General features: G+C 43.2%; 1 protein-coding gene across 7 annotated transcripts in view; it reads right to left on the bottom strand.

The window, feature by feature from the left end:
* Positions 1 to 18411, bottom strand: part of LOC118370862 (dmX-like protein 1) — a 52810-nt gene that overhangs the window by 33495 nt on the left and 904 nt on the right. For all 7 annotated transcript variants that reach the window (XM_035756070.2, XM_035756066.2, XM_035756067.2 and 4 more), the window contains exons 2-13: positions 17883 to 18085; positions 17352 to 17477; positions 8420 to 8497; positions 8173 to 8251; positions 7745 to 7880; positions 7541 to 7607; positions 7220 to 7398; positions 6930 to 7137; positions 6220 to 6391; positions 4258 to 4437; positions 3271 to 3506; positions 40 to 727 (exon numbers count right to left, since the gene is read on the bottom strand). In XM_035756070.2, coding sequence (XP_035611963.1) covers positions 40 to 727; positions 3271 to 3506; positions 4258 to 4437; positions 6220 to 6391; positions 6930 to 7137; positions 7220 to 7398; positions 7541 to 7607; positions 7745 to 7880; positions 8173 to 8251; positions 8420 to 8497; positions 17352 to 17477; positions 17883 to 17969 — 2236 coding nt within the window. In that variant the 5' untranslated portion in view covers positions 17970 to 18085. The remainder of the gene's footprint in view (positions 1 to 39; positions 728 to 3270; positions 3507 to 4257; positions 4438 to 6219; positions 6392 to 6929; positions 7138 to 7219; positions 7399 to 7540; positions 7608 to 7744; positions 7881 to 8172; positions 8252 to 8419; positions 8498 to 17351; positions 17478 to 17882; positions 18086 to 18411) is intronic.

Genomic DNA, 18411 nt, shown 5'->3' with positions numbered 1-18411 from the left:
TTTTCAAAGGTAAATCCCACTGACGGTCTCCATCATTACCAAGGCAGTTGCTGGGGATAAGTGTGGGCAGCCAGGCTACATTGGAGAAGGCGGAGGAGTGGAGAGAGTTGATCCTGGCCAGCTCAGACACCCCTCCAGAGAAGGACAGAGGTCCCACCGGATCCACCCTCCACAGAATGAGCTCGCTGTAGATGGCGTTGGGGTCCTGCGACACAGCGCCCAGGGACACCCGGCTGGGCCCGCCCCCAAAGGGTTGAGAAAGGGTGGTCGAGGGGGCGGGGACACTGTCCACGTCGGGGGTGCGCAGAGCATTGTGGTGTGAGGTGGTGAGCAACAGGGGCAGCAGGGAGTGGCAGGCCAGGTCGTTGAGGTGGAAGCGGTGGCCGCAGTAGCGTGACTTGTGGGACACGCTGAGCACAGTGGAGAAGGCCGACTCCTCTGCGAAGCTGACCGCCCACTGGTTGAGGGAGCCATCGGAGTGCGTGGAGATCATGAGCACGTTGGGGGTGAAGATGCTGAGGCGGAGGCTGCTGGAGTAGGAGGTCGCCTTGCTCTGGCCGTAGGGAATCAGCACCGACGAGGAATGTGGCAGGCCGGCAGGCCGCTGGCGGCCATGTTGGATGGCTAGGTCCACGTTCTTGTTACAGGCGTACATGACCACGCTGCGGCTCAGGGAGTTGGCGTCGCCCGTGGGGAAGGCCACAGGAATTCGGGACACAAAGGACACCTGTCACGGGACAATGGAGACATGATTGGTCAGTTGGTGCTGCTTCACTTCTTCACCAAAGATAATTAGCATATTATTATGCATTACGCTTTCTGACATTTTTATCAAATGAAGGCAGCCAGCCCTAATAAATGTCATTGAGATTCCATCAGCATCGTTGACTGACGGATCAAAAGAGGCCCAACCATTATACTGCAGATAAACGCATTTCCAATTTCAAATCATGTCAGACTTAATTATAATATAATTAACACAACGTCAGTGAGAATCCATTAAAATGTAAGCTGTACAACGCAACTGTGAAAATGATTAGTTTCTTGGAGACAGCTAATGTTGTTTTCAACTAGTAGCACGTTGATTTATGTTAATATTCCACGTATTAAAATACACAAAAAAGAAACGAAAATGAAATCAGTCAGACCACATAACACAGTGCCTACAGAAAGTAGTCATACCCCTTGACTTATTCCACATTTCGTTGTCCTACAACCTGAATTCAAAATGGGTTAAATCAATCTGTTCTCACCCATCTCCACACAATATGACAAAGTGAAAACATTTTTTTATTTTTTATGTTTGCACATTTGTTGAAAATGAAATACAGAAATAAAATAAATTCTGAGCGGTAATTCACGGCTTGCTTTTGACTGCATAAGTGATATTGACTCAGAAAAGGTTGTTCTATTGTGAAGCAGAAACCATAGAAATGTCAGTTATGCAACTTTACTGATACTTTTATGACAGGGTAGGTCAATCCATCAGAGATCACATGCAGTTCGATCACATACAGTGCCTACGGAAAGTATTCAGACTCCTTGACTTTTTCCACATTACTTTTTGTTACGTTACACCCTTATTCTAAAATTGATGAAATAGATTTTCCCCTCACCAATCTTAAAAACAAAATACCCCATAATGTTATATCAAAAACAGATCATTTATTACAAATAAAAAACTGAAATATCACGTTTACATACACCACTGTTCAAAAGTTTGGGTTCACTTAGAAATGTCCTTGTTTTTGAAAGAAAAGCAAAAATCTTTGTCCATCAAAATAACATAAAATTGATCAGAAATACAGTGTAGACATTGTTAATGTTGTAAACGACTATTGTAGCTGGAAACGGATGATTTTTAATGGAATATCTACATAGGCGTACAGAGGCCCATTATCAGCAACCATCACTCCTGTGTTCAGATGGCACGTTGTGTTAGCTAATCCAAGTTTATCATTTAAAAAGGCTAATTGATCATTAGAAAACCCTTTTGCAATTATGTTAGCACATCTGAAAACTGTTGTTCTGTGGTCCTTCTGTAGCTCAGTTGGTAGAGCATGGCGCTTGTAACGCCAGGGTAGTGGGTTCGATCCCCGGGACCACCCATACGTAGAATGTATGCACACATGACTGTAAGTCGCTTTGGATAAAAGCGTCTGCTAAATGGCATATATATTATTATTATATTATTAAAGAAGCAATACAACTGGCCTTCTTTAGACTAGTTGAATATCTGGAGCATCAGCACTTATGGGTTCGATTACAGACTCAAAATGGCCAGAAACAAGGAACGTTCTTCTGAAACTCGTCAGTCTATTCTTGTTCTGAGAAATGAAGGCTATTCCACGCGAGAAATTGCCAAGAAACTGAATATCTCGTACAACGCTGTGTACTACTCCCTTCACAGAACAGTGCAAACTGGCTCTAACCAGAATAGAAAGAGGAGTGGGAGGCCCCAGTGCACAACTGATCAAGAGGACAAGTACATTAGTGTCTAGTTTGAGAAAGACGCCTCACAAGTCTTCAACTGGCAGCTTCATTAAATAGTACCAGCAAAACACCAGTCTCAACATCAATAGTAAAGAGGCGACTCCGGGATGCCGGCCTTCTAGGCAGAGTTGCACGGAAAAAGCCATCTCTCAGACTGGCCAATAAAAACAAAAGATTAAGATGGGCAAAAGAACACAGAAACTGGAAAGAGGAACTCCCAGGGCGTCCCGGAGTCACCTCTTCACTGTTGACGTTGAGATAAATACTTGTGTTCTTGGGGACCTTCTATGCTGCAGACATTTTTTGGTACCTTTCCCCCGATCTGTGCCTTGACACAATCCTGTCTCGGAGCTCTTCGGACAATTCCTTGACCTCATGGCTTGCTTTTTGCACTGTCAACTGTGGGACCTTATATAGACAGGTGTATGTGCCTTTCCAAATCATGTCCAATCAACTCAAGTTACCACAGGTGGACTGCAACTTGCAGAAACATCAAGGATGATCAATGGAAACAAGATACATCTGAGCTCAATTTTAAGTCTCATAGCAAAGGGTCTGCATACTTATGTAAATAAGGTATCTTGAAAAAAGTGTTTTTACTTTGTCATTATGGGGAATTGAAGAGGGACAAAAACAATTGAATCCATTTTAGAATAAGACTAATGTAACATAATGTGGAAAAAGTCAAGGGGTCTGAATACTTGCCGAAGGCACTGTATTGTGATGCAAAACAACAGAAATGTCAGTTAGGTTGCTTTACTGATGAAGATAACATACCTGGACCTGCCGGAACATGCCGGGCTGGTATTCATCCAGCCAGTCTACATGCCACACCAGCAGAGAGCCATCCATGGGGTGGATACTGAACAGCATGTCTGCCCCTCTGTTCCAGTCCTCCAGTAGCACCTCTACCTGGTGCTCCACCGCTGCAGCAGGCAGCTGGGTGGACGCCACATCGGGTCCTCCCTCTGCCGCTCGCCTAGAAGCCTCCTCTACCTCCTCATAGTCAAGCTCTGGGAGACAGACCGACAGGAGAGCTCATATCCAAAGACTGCAAGTGAAACAAAGCGATCTCCCCAACCATTTCGTTAAACAGCTGAGGGATAGGGCTGGAGAAATGTAACCACTCAAATTCATAGAGCTACGGATGCAAGGGCTGACCATCCATGACAAAATTACAGTTTTAACCATGTTTTGTGACTATATAGTGTTTCTTTACATTTACTTTGTTTACAAACAGTGGAGTAAAACAAGCTTTTATATTGGGTTCTGATGAGGTACGACAGTTGAACTAAGCTCATGAGGCAGTTAAACAATATGTTATATTGTTCAAGAAACAGTGGGTACGTTTCATTAACTCCGGATGAAGCAACTGCAGATTGCCTCTTTAAAAAAAGTATATTATATTGCTCTATGACTTTTTATTTTATGACATGTTGTGCAATCTGGTAAAGTGTGAGAATGAAATAATTTAGGTCACGTGTCAATTCCCTCCATTCCATGGAGGTCCGGGTGATTACAGGTTTTTGTTCCACCCTTATTTGATGGATGAATTAAGGTCACTAATTAGTAAGGATCTCCGGGACAAGGGTTGCCTACCCCTGGTGTATTCACTAAGAACCAAACCTAAGAAAACAGACAAAACTCTGAGGTACTAACATGAACTTGTCCAATTAAAAAAAGCTTGTTTTCTTTACAAAGCATTTTCCGTTGCAAAACATTGTGTCCTAATGAATCCACCCCTGCTCTCTACCTAGTACCTACCCTCCTGGGAGTTTTCCGAGTGGTTCTGCTCCACACTGCCTCTGAGCTGCTGCAGGAACACCTCCATGGCCAGGGTGAGAAGCAGCTCCTTGTTGTTGAGCCAGTGCACGGTGAAGGGCCCGCCAGGCTCCTCGTCATCTCCCCCACACAGAGACGTGATAGAGGGCAGCAGGGGGATATCTGCTCCAAACAACACACCCATACTGGATCACTTAACTGGTGTACAGTCATTTGTGCACAGAGTTGGTCCTGGTTGCAGAGCCCTGCATTACCCTGGGCCTCCCATATCGCACGACAGAAAAATGTGCGGCGCGGTCGGAATGTTTCATGCTGCGGGGCGGGCAGCGGACGATCAGAAAGACAAATTCAGGATGAAATATTATTTTATTTCTGCAAATTATTTAATAATGGCCGTGTCGCCGTTTAAAAGCACTGCGATCCGTTATAAAACCACTTATCATACGAATCCCTCTCAGTCATTCTGGCTCCTCTCCTCTGAGGCTCGTTACACAACCGGCTCACGCCTGCTTCAAACAGTGGTGGAAAATATATATATCTTTTTTATCTGATGTGATGTGATTGAGTTTGTGGCCACTTGTGATGAATTATAAAAGCAATTATCAGCTTGCAGTTCTCACTGGAAAGTATGTTGTTAATCATTTTCTACAGGTAATGAAATAATGGCTATTATGATCGGGCACTAGTCAGCCTATCAATAGCCTATTTGTTGCCTTTCCATCTGCTTACTGACTGTTTGAATTGAGATTATTGGAATTGGAAGTTTACAAGGTGAACAGGGACTTTCTGAGACTTTCCAACCAGCAAATGTCTTATGAAATCATGTATTCATTGCACATTATAATGCATAAGATAGAGGTTTTGAAGATATGTAATTTTAACATTGTGGGACTGGGTACAGGAGCTGGAAGATATTTGGCGGGAGCAGGTGGGATGTCAGCAAAAAAACCTGCGGGGGCAGGCGCAGTATGAAATCCTCTACCTGGTTGTTCTTGGGCAGGTCACATTATCCCTAAATATGTGTGATGATCAGTAGAGTTGGGAATTGCCAGGGACCTCACGATAGAATATTTTCTAGAGCCCAACCGATGTGGTATTTTTGGTCCGATATCAATTCCGATTTTTTGGGGGGGACAAATCGTACCCCTACCAATATATCTGCCGATATGCTGTTTCATAGTGGGGAAATGAAAAAGAGTCATTTTTCCATACTGAATTCTCCTGAATTGGCATCCAAAAGAGCAATTGTCCATTAACTATGCTTAAAAATGTTGATTTCATACATTGTGACAATGACATAATGAATACGGCTGCAATTGTTCAGATAAACATGAGATTCCCTTTTTCCATTCCATTTATTGAATATCGTTTAACGGTTGAATTATCGTCCGACACTGCTATATCGTCCGATAATGTCAGGGAACCGATTTCACAATACTTAGGTGCCGATACGATTGTATACGTATTGCGGTCCAATACTGTGATTTTATTGCGATTCCATGGTCCAAACACTGCTCACAATATGTCAGCTGCAGAGGGAAGCGAGAGCCATGAGAAAACGAGTTTTGATCAGTCATGGAAATAAAAGTGTGGGAAACAAATTAGCTCCCCATTTAAAAAAAGATGGGAGTACAAGCTATGAAGGAAAAATACTGGTATTTTGGTGCAGGTACAGCCTAATAATATCACGATGTTGTCAAAACGATACAATATATTGCCAAAAATAATATCCTGATATGTAACTGTATCAACTCCACCCTCCATCACTAACGGTCAGTTAGATGGGCTTATAATATTGACTCTTAAGCATAACCTCTGCATTGTCATTCTTATGCATGAAGTACAGAAGGGGTTTACGACAGGCTCTGTTATCCTAAAATCAACTGTTAAGCAATGTAAACATCCTTGAATTAATGCCACTGAACCACTGTTTGTGTGCGGTACCTGTGGCAGGGTTGATGCTGGCAGCGATGTGGAAGTGGCAGAGAGAGTTGGCATGGGGCACGCTGTTGGTCTTGTGGTTGTGGTGACTGTTCTGCTGGGTCGGGAGGCGGCCGGTTAGGGAGGGCTGGGCCACACCTCTCAAGGGGGCTCTCCACGACTCCTGCAGATTCAACTGAAGCAACAAAATAGCTCCTAAGTAGGGATCTCGCTCTCATATGCTTTGGAAAACCAGACCGGAACTAAAATAGTACCTCTGATATCTCAGTCAGTGATGTTAATGAATAACTCAGCAATGTTAGCAGACTTTCCTCTGGGCATTGAATATACATTTGCATATCTATTTTTCATGCAATGTAATTTGTCCCTTGCTCCTCAATATTTTCTGGCAAGATGCATAACCATGTAATGACAGTCGTCCAATAAGGAAAGGTTCTTCACACAACTAAAGTGAAAGCAATGCATCTGATCATATAATTAGTTACTAGAGCACCTCAACAAAAAACTAAATACATGTCCGCAAAATGAACAGACGTACTTTAATCAACGGATGTACTGTATAGAAACAATAGATTTTTTTTTGTGATCTTGTCAAGGGCTGCGAAGCCTAGAAAACGAGCTTCCTGCCTGATATCCTTTTAGCTCTAAGCCTGTTACGCTCTCTTAACTTCTCACCAGCCTGATAGACTACGCGGTGGAAACATTCTTCCTACCTCCAGGGAATTCCTGTCCTGTGTTTTGATACGAGAGGGAGTCTTCTTGCTGCTTGACGATTTCAGTGAGTCGCTGCTCTGTCCGTTATTATTAACGTGACTGAGCGTGTGTCCGGACAGCAAGCTGTCACTGGGAAGCAGGGTCTCGGCCCACAGGCGACACACGCTGTCCTTACAGCATGTCAGTAGAACATTGCACACTGAACCCCTGGAGGGAAAAACACAAGAGGACAACTCCATCAGGTCAGGTATGGAGAAACATATTCTAAAGACTTAACGATGGGCCTTACCGTGGCATGTACTTGCTGGTCTTCCTCCAGGAGAAGCCTGTTACAGTGCGTGGGTGTGCCAGGTAGACAAAAGAGAAGTCGAGCTCGCCCTGAGCGTTGTGCTCCGGTGGGGTGAACAGCTTGGTCACGCCAGACTGCCATTTGCTCGTGCCGTACCACACTTTGACCAGACAGTCGTCCTGAAAACAACGGCATCACTGGGAGTTAGCACACAAAGGGTTATGTGGCTGTTGTTAGAATGCGTTTCTCTGTAAGGCCTTTACTTATTTAAAAAAAAAGGAACATCTTTATGCGCATGAATGGACACCAAAGGCCACCCACCTGTCCGGCAGTAGCAAAGAATTCTCCATCTGGAGAGAACTTCATGAGCTGAATTGGGGAGGCGGTTCTATTAAGATGAGGGAGACACAACAATACATCAGATGGATCCATGAGAATGTTTTTTTTTTTTTGGGGGGAATATTTTTTGATTTTGTCTTCTTCTAAACAGGCTACATTAGGACTATTTCATAGTGCAGTTCTTACTTGCAGTGCCAGATACACCTCCAGGGACACTGAGGGTCACCAAGTGTCATGTCTGTCTGTTCCCCTGCCTCATCAAAACCATCGCTGATATTGGACCACAGCTGCAGGCTAGCGGACCCAGTTAAGAGACGAGTGCCTGTGTGCAAAATATAAAACAAAAATCAGACAAATGGAGAGAGAAGATTATTTTTAAAGAACACAGGACGTTTTAATTTGCAAAGATAGTATCAAGAGCCGTGTGTAATCTTAACGTTGATCCATAAAGCTTATTACAGAGCAGTGATACGATCAAGAGCAGTGTGTGGGTTTCTTGTTTTTTCTCACGTTATTCAACTGTTACTATGCACCTGTAACAAAAGATAGCTCAGATGTTCGAGTGCCTTTTGAATTTGGAAAGATACCAAATATACATAGAATAATGGATTTACCTGTGGGGTCCCAGGCCAGGTTACGCACTATGGACTGCAAAACAAACTGTCCACTCTTCTGCCACTGGTAGCTCAGTTCCTGTAAGAACACAAGCATTCAAACGATCAAATCCAAATTGTTAATACCAAGTCATTAGGAACGATAAATTAATCATTTCCTCACATATTATTTGTATCAGAAAGTTACACTGCAGTGCAGTCAGTAAGCATCAATTACTATTAGAGAATCAATACAATTAGCACTTACTGCTGATGTCCTGTCCTTCTGGTTCAGGAGCTGAACCGGCTCAAAGACACAGACAATACTTCCATAGGAAGCTGCAACCTGTCCGCAGCAATTGAAGAGAAGGGACATTTTATTCAATGTGAAGGATTGACCTTCTCACTCTCATTATACCGTAACAAGTACCAAGCACAATACTTGTGACTTTTGAAAGGACTGTGAGCTGCAGCCTAATGGTTAGAGTGAAGAAGATTAAAAGATGTGAGTACTGCAATTATGACTTCAAGATAGTTGTGGTAATAGCATCCTCACAAATTGTAAATAACCACATGAATTATAAAACATTTCTTGGCAACCTTAGAAACATAATGTAATTTCACTGTAGCCCTTAAAACTCATACCTGTATATGGGTTGAATATAATAGATTAAAGACACTGATACATTTTTAAATTGGAATGAAATGGCTGTACAGTAACATGCTTTATATGACGCCAGAACTCTGGCTCTGCGGTTCACATCGGTGTATGGGTTTTGACTGACAGATGTCCAGAACTTGGGTGACAAGCCAATCCCTCCCACTAATTGGGCAACTTCTGCAAATGTTTTGCTGTCTGAAGGAGGTAAATGCTGTAAATTAACAGGCCTATGCATACTGAACAAAAAATATAAAACGCAACATGTAAAGTGTTGGTCCCATATTTCATGAGCTGAAATAAAAGATCCCAGAAATGTTCCAAAAAGATTATTTCGCTCAAACTTTGTGCACAAATTTGTTTACATCCCTGTGAGTGAGCAGTTCTCCTTTGCCAAGATAATCCAGTCACCTGACAGGCATGGCATATCAAAAAGCTGATTAAACAGCGCGATCATTACACAGCTGCACTTTGCAATTGGCATGCTGACTGCAGGAATGTCCACCAGACCTGTTGCCAAATAATTTAGCGTTCATTTCTGTAACCAAAGCTGCCTCAGATTTCGTTATAGAGAATTTGGCAGTACGTCCAACCAGCCTCACAACCGCAGACCACATAAGCCCAGGACCTCCACATCCGGCTTCTTCACCTGTGATGACGGACGTGCTACCTGTCCCAGACCTGCTGTTTTCAACTCTCTAGAGACAGCATGAGTGGTAGAGATACTCTTAATGATCGGCTATGAAAAGCCAACTGACATTTACTCCTGACATGCTGCACCCTCGACAACTACTGTGATTATTATTATTTGACCATGCTGGTCATTTATGAACATTTGAACATCTTGGCCATGTTCTGTTATTACTCTCCATCCAGCACAGCCAGAAGAGGACTGGCCACCCCTCATAGATTGGTTCCTCTCTAGGTTTCTTCCTAGGTTTTGGCCTTTCTAGAGAGTTTTTCCTAGCCACCGTGCTTCTACACCTGCATTGCTTGCTGTTTGGGGTTTTAGGCTGGGTTTCTGTACAGCACTTTGAGATATCAGCTGATGTACGAAGGGCTATATAAATACATTTGATTTGATGAAACTGGGTTTGCACAACCCAAGGATTTCTGCACAAACTGTCTCAGGGAAGCTCATCTGCGTGCTCGTCAACCTCACCAGGGTCTTGACCTGACTGCAGTTTGGCTCCGTAGTCGACTTCACTGGAGAAGTGTGCTCTTCACGGATGAATCTCGGTTTGAACTGTACCGGGCAGATGGCAGACAGCGTGTATGGCATCATGTGGGTGAGCGGTTTGCGGATGTCAATGTTGTGAATAGAGTGCCCCATGGTGGCGGTGGGGTTATGGTATGGGCAGACAATGCATTTGTAAACTATTCAGACCCCTTGACTCTTTCCACATTGCTACATTATAGCCTTACTCTAAAATGGATTCAATTATTTTTTCCCCCTCTACACACAATACCCCATAATGACAAAGTGAAAACATGTTTAGAAATGTTTGCTTATTAAAAATAAAAAACAAATATCTTAAGTATTCAGACCCTTTGCTATGACTCGAAATTAAACTCAGATACATCTAGTTTCCATTGATCATCCTTGAGATGTTTCTACAACTTGATTAGAGTCCACCTGTGGTAAATTTAATTGATTGGACATGATTTGGAAAGGCACACACACCTGCCCATACAAAGGGCCCACAGTTGACAGTGTAAAAACCAAGCCATGAGGTCGAAGGAATTTTCCAGTAGAGCTCCGAGACAGGATTATTTTGAGACACAGACCTAGGGAAGTGTACCCAAAAATGTCTGCAGCATTGAAGGTTCCCAAGAAGACAGTGGCCTCCATCATTCTTAAATGGAAGAAGTTTGGAACCACCAAGACTCTTCCTAGAGCAATCGGGGGAGAAGGACCTTGGTCAGGGAGGTGACCAAGAATCCGAAGGTCACCGAGTTCCTCTGTGGAGATGGTTTTCCTTCTGGAAGGTTCTCCCATCTCTGTAGCACTCCACCAAATCATGCCTTTATGGTGGAGTGGCCTGAAGAAAGCCACTCTTCAGTAAAATACATGACAGCCCTTTTGGAGTTTGCCAAAAGGTACCTAAAGACTCCCAGACCATGAGAAACAAGATTCTCTGGTCTGATGAAACCAAGATTGCACTCTTTGGCCTGAATGCCAAGAGTCACGTCTGGAAGAAACATGGCACCATCCCTAAAGTGAAAAATGGTTGAGGCAGCATCATGCTATGGGGGATGTTTTTCAGCGGCAGGGACTGGGAGACTAGTCAGGATCAAGGGAAAGATGAACAGAGCAAAGTACAGAGAGATCCTTGATGAAAACCTGCTCTAGAGCGCTCAGTACATCAGGCTGGGGTGAAGGTTCACCTTCGAAAAGGACAATGAATCTAAGCACACAGCCAAGACAAAGCCAGATAGGCTTTAGGACAAGTCTTTGAATGTTCTTGAGAGGCCCAGCCAGAGCCGGAAATTGAACCCGATCGAACATCTCTGGAGAGGCCTCAAATTGCTGTGCAGCGACGCTCACCATCCAACCTGACAGAGATTGAGAGGATCTGCAGAGAATGGGAGAAACTCCCCAAATACAGGTGTGCCAAGCTTGTTGTTTCATACATAAGACTCTAGGCTGTAATCGCTGCAAAAGGTCCTTCTAGTGGTTAGAGTGTTGGGCCAGTAACCAGAAGAGTTCTGGATCGAAACCCAGAGCTGACACGGTAAAAATCTGCCGTTCTGCTCCTGAGCAAGGCAGTTAACCCACTGTTCCCCAGGCGCCGAAGAGGTGAATGTCGATTAAGGCAACGGGTCTGAATACGGGTCTGAATACTTAAATGCGATATTTCAGTTCTTGCTTCGTCATTATAGGGTATTGTGTGTAGATTGATGAGAAATAAGGCTGTAAAGTAACAAAATGTGGGAGAAGTCAAGGCGGCTGAATACTTCGAATGCACTGTAAGCTACAGATAATGAACACAATTACAAAGGAGATGTTGTGCTGCAGGAGGCGAATAGTGGTGACACCAGATACTGACTGGTTTTCTGATCCACGCACCTACCTTTTTACATATCTATATTCCCAGTCATGAAATCCATAGATTAGGGCCTAATGAATTTATTTACATTTTATTATTATTTTATTTAACTAGGCAAGTCAGTTAACAAATTCTTATTTACAATGACGGCCTAGGAACCGTGGGGTAACTGCCTTGTTCAGGGGCAGAACGACAGATTTTTACCTTGTCAGCTTCAATCTAGCAACCTTTGGGTTACAGGCCCAACGCTCTAGCCACTAGGCTACCTGGTTTTCTTATGTAAACGGTGTATTTTGAAAAATGAGACATTTAGGATTATAATAAATACCCCGATGATGTCATACAAGCAAGCCAAATACCTGTGAGTCCAAAAGTGCACATTTCCACATGATACAACTCATGTAATATGCAGTGTCAGATTGTGATCACGATGTTTGATGTACATTTACAAGGGTTGTTCTGAGCCGAATTAGGCTGTCTATTATTAAGAAAATTCACCATGGCACACGCTAGTGTTATCATGATAACAGAATTTTGACTTCCATATCAATACCAGGTTTAGTATCACGATACTAAATATCAAAATGATACCAGAAAAAAAAAGACTACATATTAGCCAGTCACAGAATGGCACTTGATCCAGCCAGATAAACTCAGCCACAGCTCTGTTAAATCGTTAGTTCAATATCATTACATTTGAACATTGTCAAATTTTTGGAGACAACCATGTATGCATAAATTGAGTACATGATACAATCAATTTGACTTTGTAACTTCAAAACAATATATTGGTAATCATTTATTTAAATGACAAAAATATCTATTGATAAACTGGGTATATCAAGATGGAGCCTAGGTCTATTCACAATACAGGTGAATGCATATTATTCAGTAGGAGTGTGTGCATGCATTGAGTTATTGGACTGCTTTGCGATCACAGACTGGAACATGTTCCGGGATTCTTCCGGCGACATTGAGGAATACACCACATCATTCACTGGCTTTATCAATAAGTGCATTGAGGACGTCGTCCCTAGTGACTGTACGTACATACCCCAACCAGAAGCCATGGGTTACAGGCAACATTCGCACTGAGCTAAAAGGGTAGAGCTGCCGCTTTCAAGGTGCGGGAGTCTAACCCGGAAGCTTACAAGAAATCCTGCTATGCCCTGCGACGAACCATCAAACAGGCAAAGCGGCAATACAGGACTAAGAATGAATCATACTACACCGGCTCCGACACTTGTCGGATGTGGCAGGGCTTGCAAACTATTACAGACTACAAAGGGAAGCACAGCCGTGAGCTGCCCAGTGACACGAGCCTACCAGACGAGCTAAATCACTTCTATGCTCGCTTCGAGGCAAGCAACACTGAGGCATGCATGAGAGCATTAGCTGTTCCGGACGACTGTGAGATGACGCTCTCCGTAGCCGACGTGAGTAAGACCTTTAAACAGGTCAACATACACAAGGCTGCGGGGCCAGACGGATTACCAGGACGTGTGCTCCAGGCATGTGCTGACCAACTGGCAGGTGTCTTCACTGACATTTTCAACATGTCCCTGATTGAGTCTGTAATACCAACATGCTTCAAGCAGACCACCATAGTCCCTGTGCCCAAGAACACAAAGGCAACCTGCCTTTGGTTCAACACTAGTTCCCTCAAAGCTCATCATCAAGCTAAGGATCCTGGGACTAAACACCTCCCTCTGCAACTGGATCCTGGACTTCCTGACAGGCCGCCCCCAGGTGGTGAGGGTAGGTAGCAACACATCTGCCACGCTGATCCTTAACACTGGATCTCCCCAGGGGTGCGTGCTCAGTCCCCTCTTGTACTCCCTGTTCACCCACTACTGCATGGCCAGGCACGACTTCAACACCATCATTAAGTTTGCTGACGACAACAGTGGTAGGCCTGATCATCGACAACGACGAGACAGCCTATAGGGAGGAGGTCAGAGAACTGGCCAGGTGGTGCCAGAATAACTACCTATCCCTCAATGTAACAAAGACTATGGAGATGATTGTGGACTACAGGAAAAGGAGTACCGAGCACGTCCCCATTCTCATCGACGGGGCTGTAGTGGAGCAGGTTGAGAGCTTCAAATTCCTTGGTGTCCACATCAACAACAAACTAGAATGATCCAAACACACCAAGACAGTCGTGAAGAGGACACGACAAATCCTATTCCCCCTCAGGAAACTAAAAAGATTTGGCATGGGTCCTGAGATACTCAAAAGGTTCTACAGCTGCAACATCGAGAGCATCCTGACCGGTTGCATCACTGCCTGGTACGGCAATTGCTCGGCTTCTGACCGCAATGAACTTCAGAGGGTAGTGCGTACGGCCCAGTACATCACTGGGGCAAAGCTGCCTGTCACCCCAGACCTAAACACCAGGCGGTGTCAGAGGAAGGCCCTAAAAATTGTCAAAGAACCCAGCCACCCCAGTTATAGACTGTTCTCTCTACTACCGCATGGCAAGCGGTACCGGAGTGCCAAGTCTAGGACAAAAAGGATTCTCAACAGTTTTTACCCACAAGCCATAAGACTCCTGAACATGTAACAAAATGGTTACCTGGACTATTTGCATTGTGTGCCACCCCTCCCCAACCCTTCTTTTACGCTGCTGCTACTCTCTGTTTATCTTATATGCATAGTCACTTTAACTATACATTCATGTACATACTACCTAAATTGGCCCGACCTACCAGTGCTCCTGCACATTGGCTAACCGCATTGTGTCCCACCACCCGCCAACCCCTCTTTTTACCCTTCTGCTACTCTCTGTTCATCATATATGCAGTCACTTTAACGATACCTACATCTACATACTACCTCAATAAGCCTGACCAACAGGTGTCTGTATATAGCCTTGCTACTCTTTTTTTCTACTGTTTTATTTCTTTACTTACCTACACACAGCAGGGTAGCCTGGTGGTTAGAGCGTTGGACTAGTAACCGGAAGGTTGCAAGTTCAAATCCCTGAGCTGACAAGGTACAAATCTGTCATCCTGCCCCTGAATTTGTTCTTAACTGACTTGCCTAGTTAAATAAAGGTAAAAAATAAACACACACATACCTTTTTTTTGGCACCATCGGTTAGAGCCTGTAAGTAAGCATTTCACTGTAAGGTTTACCTGTTGTATTTGGCGTACGTGACGAATAAACTTTGATTTGATTGAGCTTGTTTTAGCTGATTCCATTGGGCTACAAATGACAATCCCTTCCATTTGGGACTATTTTATTGGCAACTGATAAGATAACTTACTACTTTATTGTGCTGATTAACAACATTTGCATAGATGGGTTAGCTGCCAACGTCACAGAAACAATGCACACGTTTCTATGGGGCAGAGGTCCGGGTGTTGTTGTGATTCTGGATGGCGAGAACGACAAGAAACTGTCATGTGGGGAATCGTTTCAGCTTGTTCTTCATATCATGTCTTATTTTGACTGACCTCAGGTCTACGCTAATATGGGTCAAATTCGCTAACTAACAACAACTGTAAAGATGTATTTGACAACAAGTGCTCATTGTGCAAATGTATTTACGTGTTCAATAAACATTGGCGACGAAATACAGTTTACATGTCATCAATCTAAGCCAACCGCATCTGATTTGCCCCATAATTGCGCACGCGTCAAATGTTGCTAGACAACCAACCCTTCTATAGGATAAGCAATCTCTTATTTTCTAAGTGTGCCTGTATAAGAAATGAATGACAATTTGTTAGGCAGAATGTGGTTGTGGAATCTGATTTGGTAAAGGAAGATGAAGAACTGAATTCGTTTTTGGTGGCAAGGAGACAAAGTGAATAAATAAAATGTTGGAGGGTCAACAAGGCGTTATGGTTTGCATATTATCACAAACAAAGTACTAGGGTAGTGAATTCAGCTGTAAACTAACAAGGAAAGTCAGCTTACAATTAAAGCTGGAAGCTACCTGCATCGTCTTGCATTGTAAGTGTTCTAGCCTGTATGGACATTGTTTTTGCAGACAGTAACGAACAGTTTCAACATTTCAACATAACAACATAACGTGTTGCATTATTCAAGTTAACTTCTGTGCAGCATGTGGGGACTAGGGAGCTAATGCAGCGCAGACAGCTCTAGCGATGAATGAGTAAGTAGAGCAAGCTATTTGCACTATAAAAGGGACTGCGCTGATACAGACTTGATCCTCTCAAGCACCTGAATGCACTCATGACTACTTTCTATGAATGGCAATGTGAAAGCCTAACACCGTCATGCTAGTCCTGTTGACAACAGAACAAGCTTTCAAAACGATGCCCGCTTGACCCAGATTGCGATTTATAACGGGCCGTTCATGGATTACGTAAACAGTAATTGTGATGGCGGGGATGCAGGGTCGAGTTCCAAACAAAACAACTACAAGTGTGCTTGCTCTAGTTCAACGGCATGCTTGGAGAGTAAACAACAACAAAAAAGACCTTATAGTTGAAGACTTTTCTTTGGAGTAAATAAATCAAAATAGAGAGAAGAAAGAAGAGAAAGGAGAGAGAATTTTATGGTTTTATGTGGCATCTATCCCACATTCTCCATAAATATTCTTATCATGTTACTGAAAGTAACCAGAGTACCTTATGATTTATCAACAAACGCGGCGAAAAGTACATTAAATGTCAAATGCACATAAAATCAACAGTGTAATGTTCGGATTCAGTCTCGTGTCAGGTGAACAGTTGTGTCCTCAACTTAGGTCGAATAATCTTCCCACAATCTTCAAACTGTTCCCTGTCAATTGCTACCATGGTTATGCATATGCTTTTCATATTTATTCTGTAAGAAACATTTCAACTTATCATATAGACCAATTCCCATGAGTGTAAAGGGTTAAGCATTTAACCACAAGCTAAATGTCTACTTCGCATAATTTGAAATATGCACCAGACCCAATAATTAACACATAGGAATCAAGTATATTGGCCTCTTTCTAACTCTGAAAGTTACTGGTTGATCTAAAACAAGGTAGTCCATAGTCAGGCACAAAAATAACTATAGGCTAACTTCCTTAGATAATACAGGTTGTGTCTAATAATGACAATATTCCAACAGTCAGGAGAGCTACATGTCATGGGTAGTGACTCGTGAGTCTGAGTCACAACATACAACATTTTCCCACCGTGTATTGGCTGGCTAAGTTTGTTTCTCTTTCTTCATTTCCTTTTTCTGAAATATTGTGATATCTATTGCATTTGTAATATTGCATCATAATTCACACATTTTGCTGCTTAGAAACAATATAGCAAATAAATGTTCAATATTGCTCAAGGTTTAGCTACAATATAGCCTATAGCAAATTGATGGTCAATATTGATACAAAGCAACGGCCATGAAAACAATATGACATGGATATACAAATGGGGTCATAGTAGCATGCAAACTCAACCGGTTCTTCGCCAAACAGCATTGTCTATAAGTTGCAGTAACTACACCAGACAAGTATTACAAGAAGCAATGTCTCTTACCTGGCCTCCCTGTAGTGAGCTGTCCACACAGCCCACCTGGATGTTCCCATGCTTCGCTCCTGGGATGATCTGTAGCCTTTCAAAGTCACTGCCCAAAATCACAACGTCACAGCCAGAGGCATATGCCTATCACATGAGAGGGTGGGATGAGGGTGGGATGAGGGAGGAATGTCACTCAGTTAGGACAATAATCACAAAGAACTGTCAAGTGTGATTTAATGAAAGTTGAACTTCTAGTATGACTTTGCATTGCATGACACTGACAAGCAGATGATATCTGTAGTATGCATACTAATTCCATGAATAAATATACGGACAAAATACAGACTGTCAACACGGCATAAGCAGCACAATGTAACTTTTGCTTGCACTAGAGGACAGACACAAAAATAGTCTGATATTGATCGGCTCAGTGAAAGACTGTGGGTATAGTATCAGATTCTCTTCTCTGAACAGTGATGCTGGACTAGCACGGAGCACTCCCAAAGCATGCTTAAAATGTAGGGAGACTGACTGCCTGAAATATCTTACCGTGAATGGTTGGTTGTTTATGCTACCTACAGAAAAACAATTGTCCCCTGGGTTGACGGCCCCAGTAAGGACTTGGTGAAGATTCATGGTCCTTTGTAACGCTGTCTTCCTGCCCTCACAATGTGGCCTTGATCCAGGACAAATTCATGAGAAACCAATGCAATGACGTGGTCATTGTGCTTCAAATCATAAAGTCAGTTCCCCTGTGAGAAAGAGAAACATGTCCGTTGTTAGTTGTGCTACTGACAGTTAAGACACTAGCTAGGTAACTTGTAGCCATCGCACTCAATGTCATATTCTCAGCAAGACAATCTTCAGTGGCAAACATCACCAGACATGTCAGTTAGTGAGACAACTAACGCTGGGTTGATAACTTGGTACAGTACAACATTGCTAGATTAGCAAGTAAACAAAAATGACTACATACCTAGCTAGCCAATGACAGCAAACTAGCAGTAGCAGGTAGCTAGCTGTAGCTAAAGATTACAGCTAGTTAGTTAGCTAATGACAATGTTGAGACATTAGCACA

This window comes from Oncorhynchus keta, chromosome 14 (genome assembly GCF_023373465.1).
Source record: "Oncorhynchus keta strain PuntledgeMale-10-30-2019 chromosome 14, Oket_V2, whole genome shotgun sequence".
Lineage (NCBI taxonomy): Eukaryota > Metazoa > Chordata > Actinopteri > Salmoniformes > Salmonidae > Oncorhynchus > Oncorhynchus keta.
Note: the sequence above shows the minus strand (reverse complement) of the source record. Positions and strands in the feature narration are given on the sequence as shown.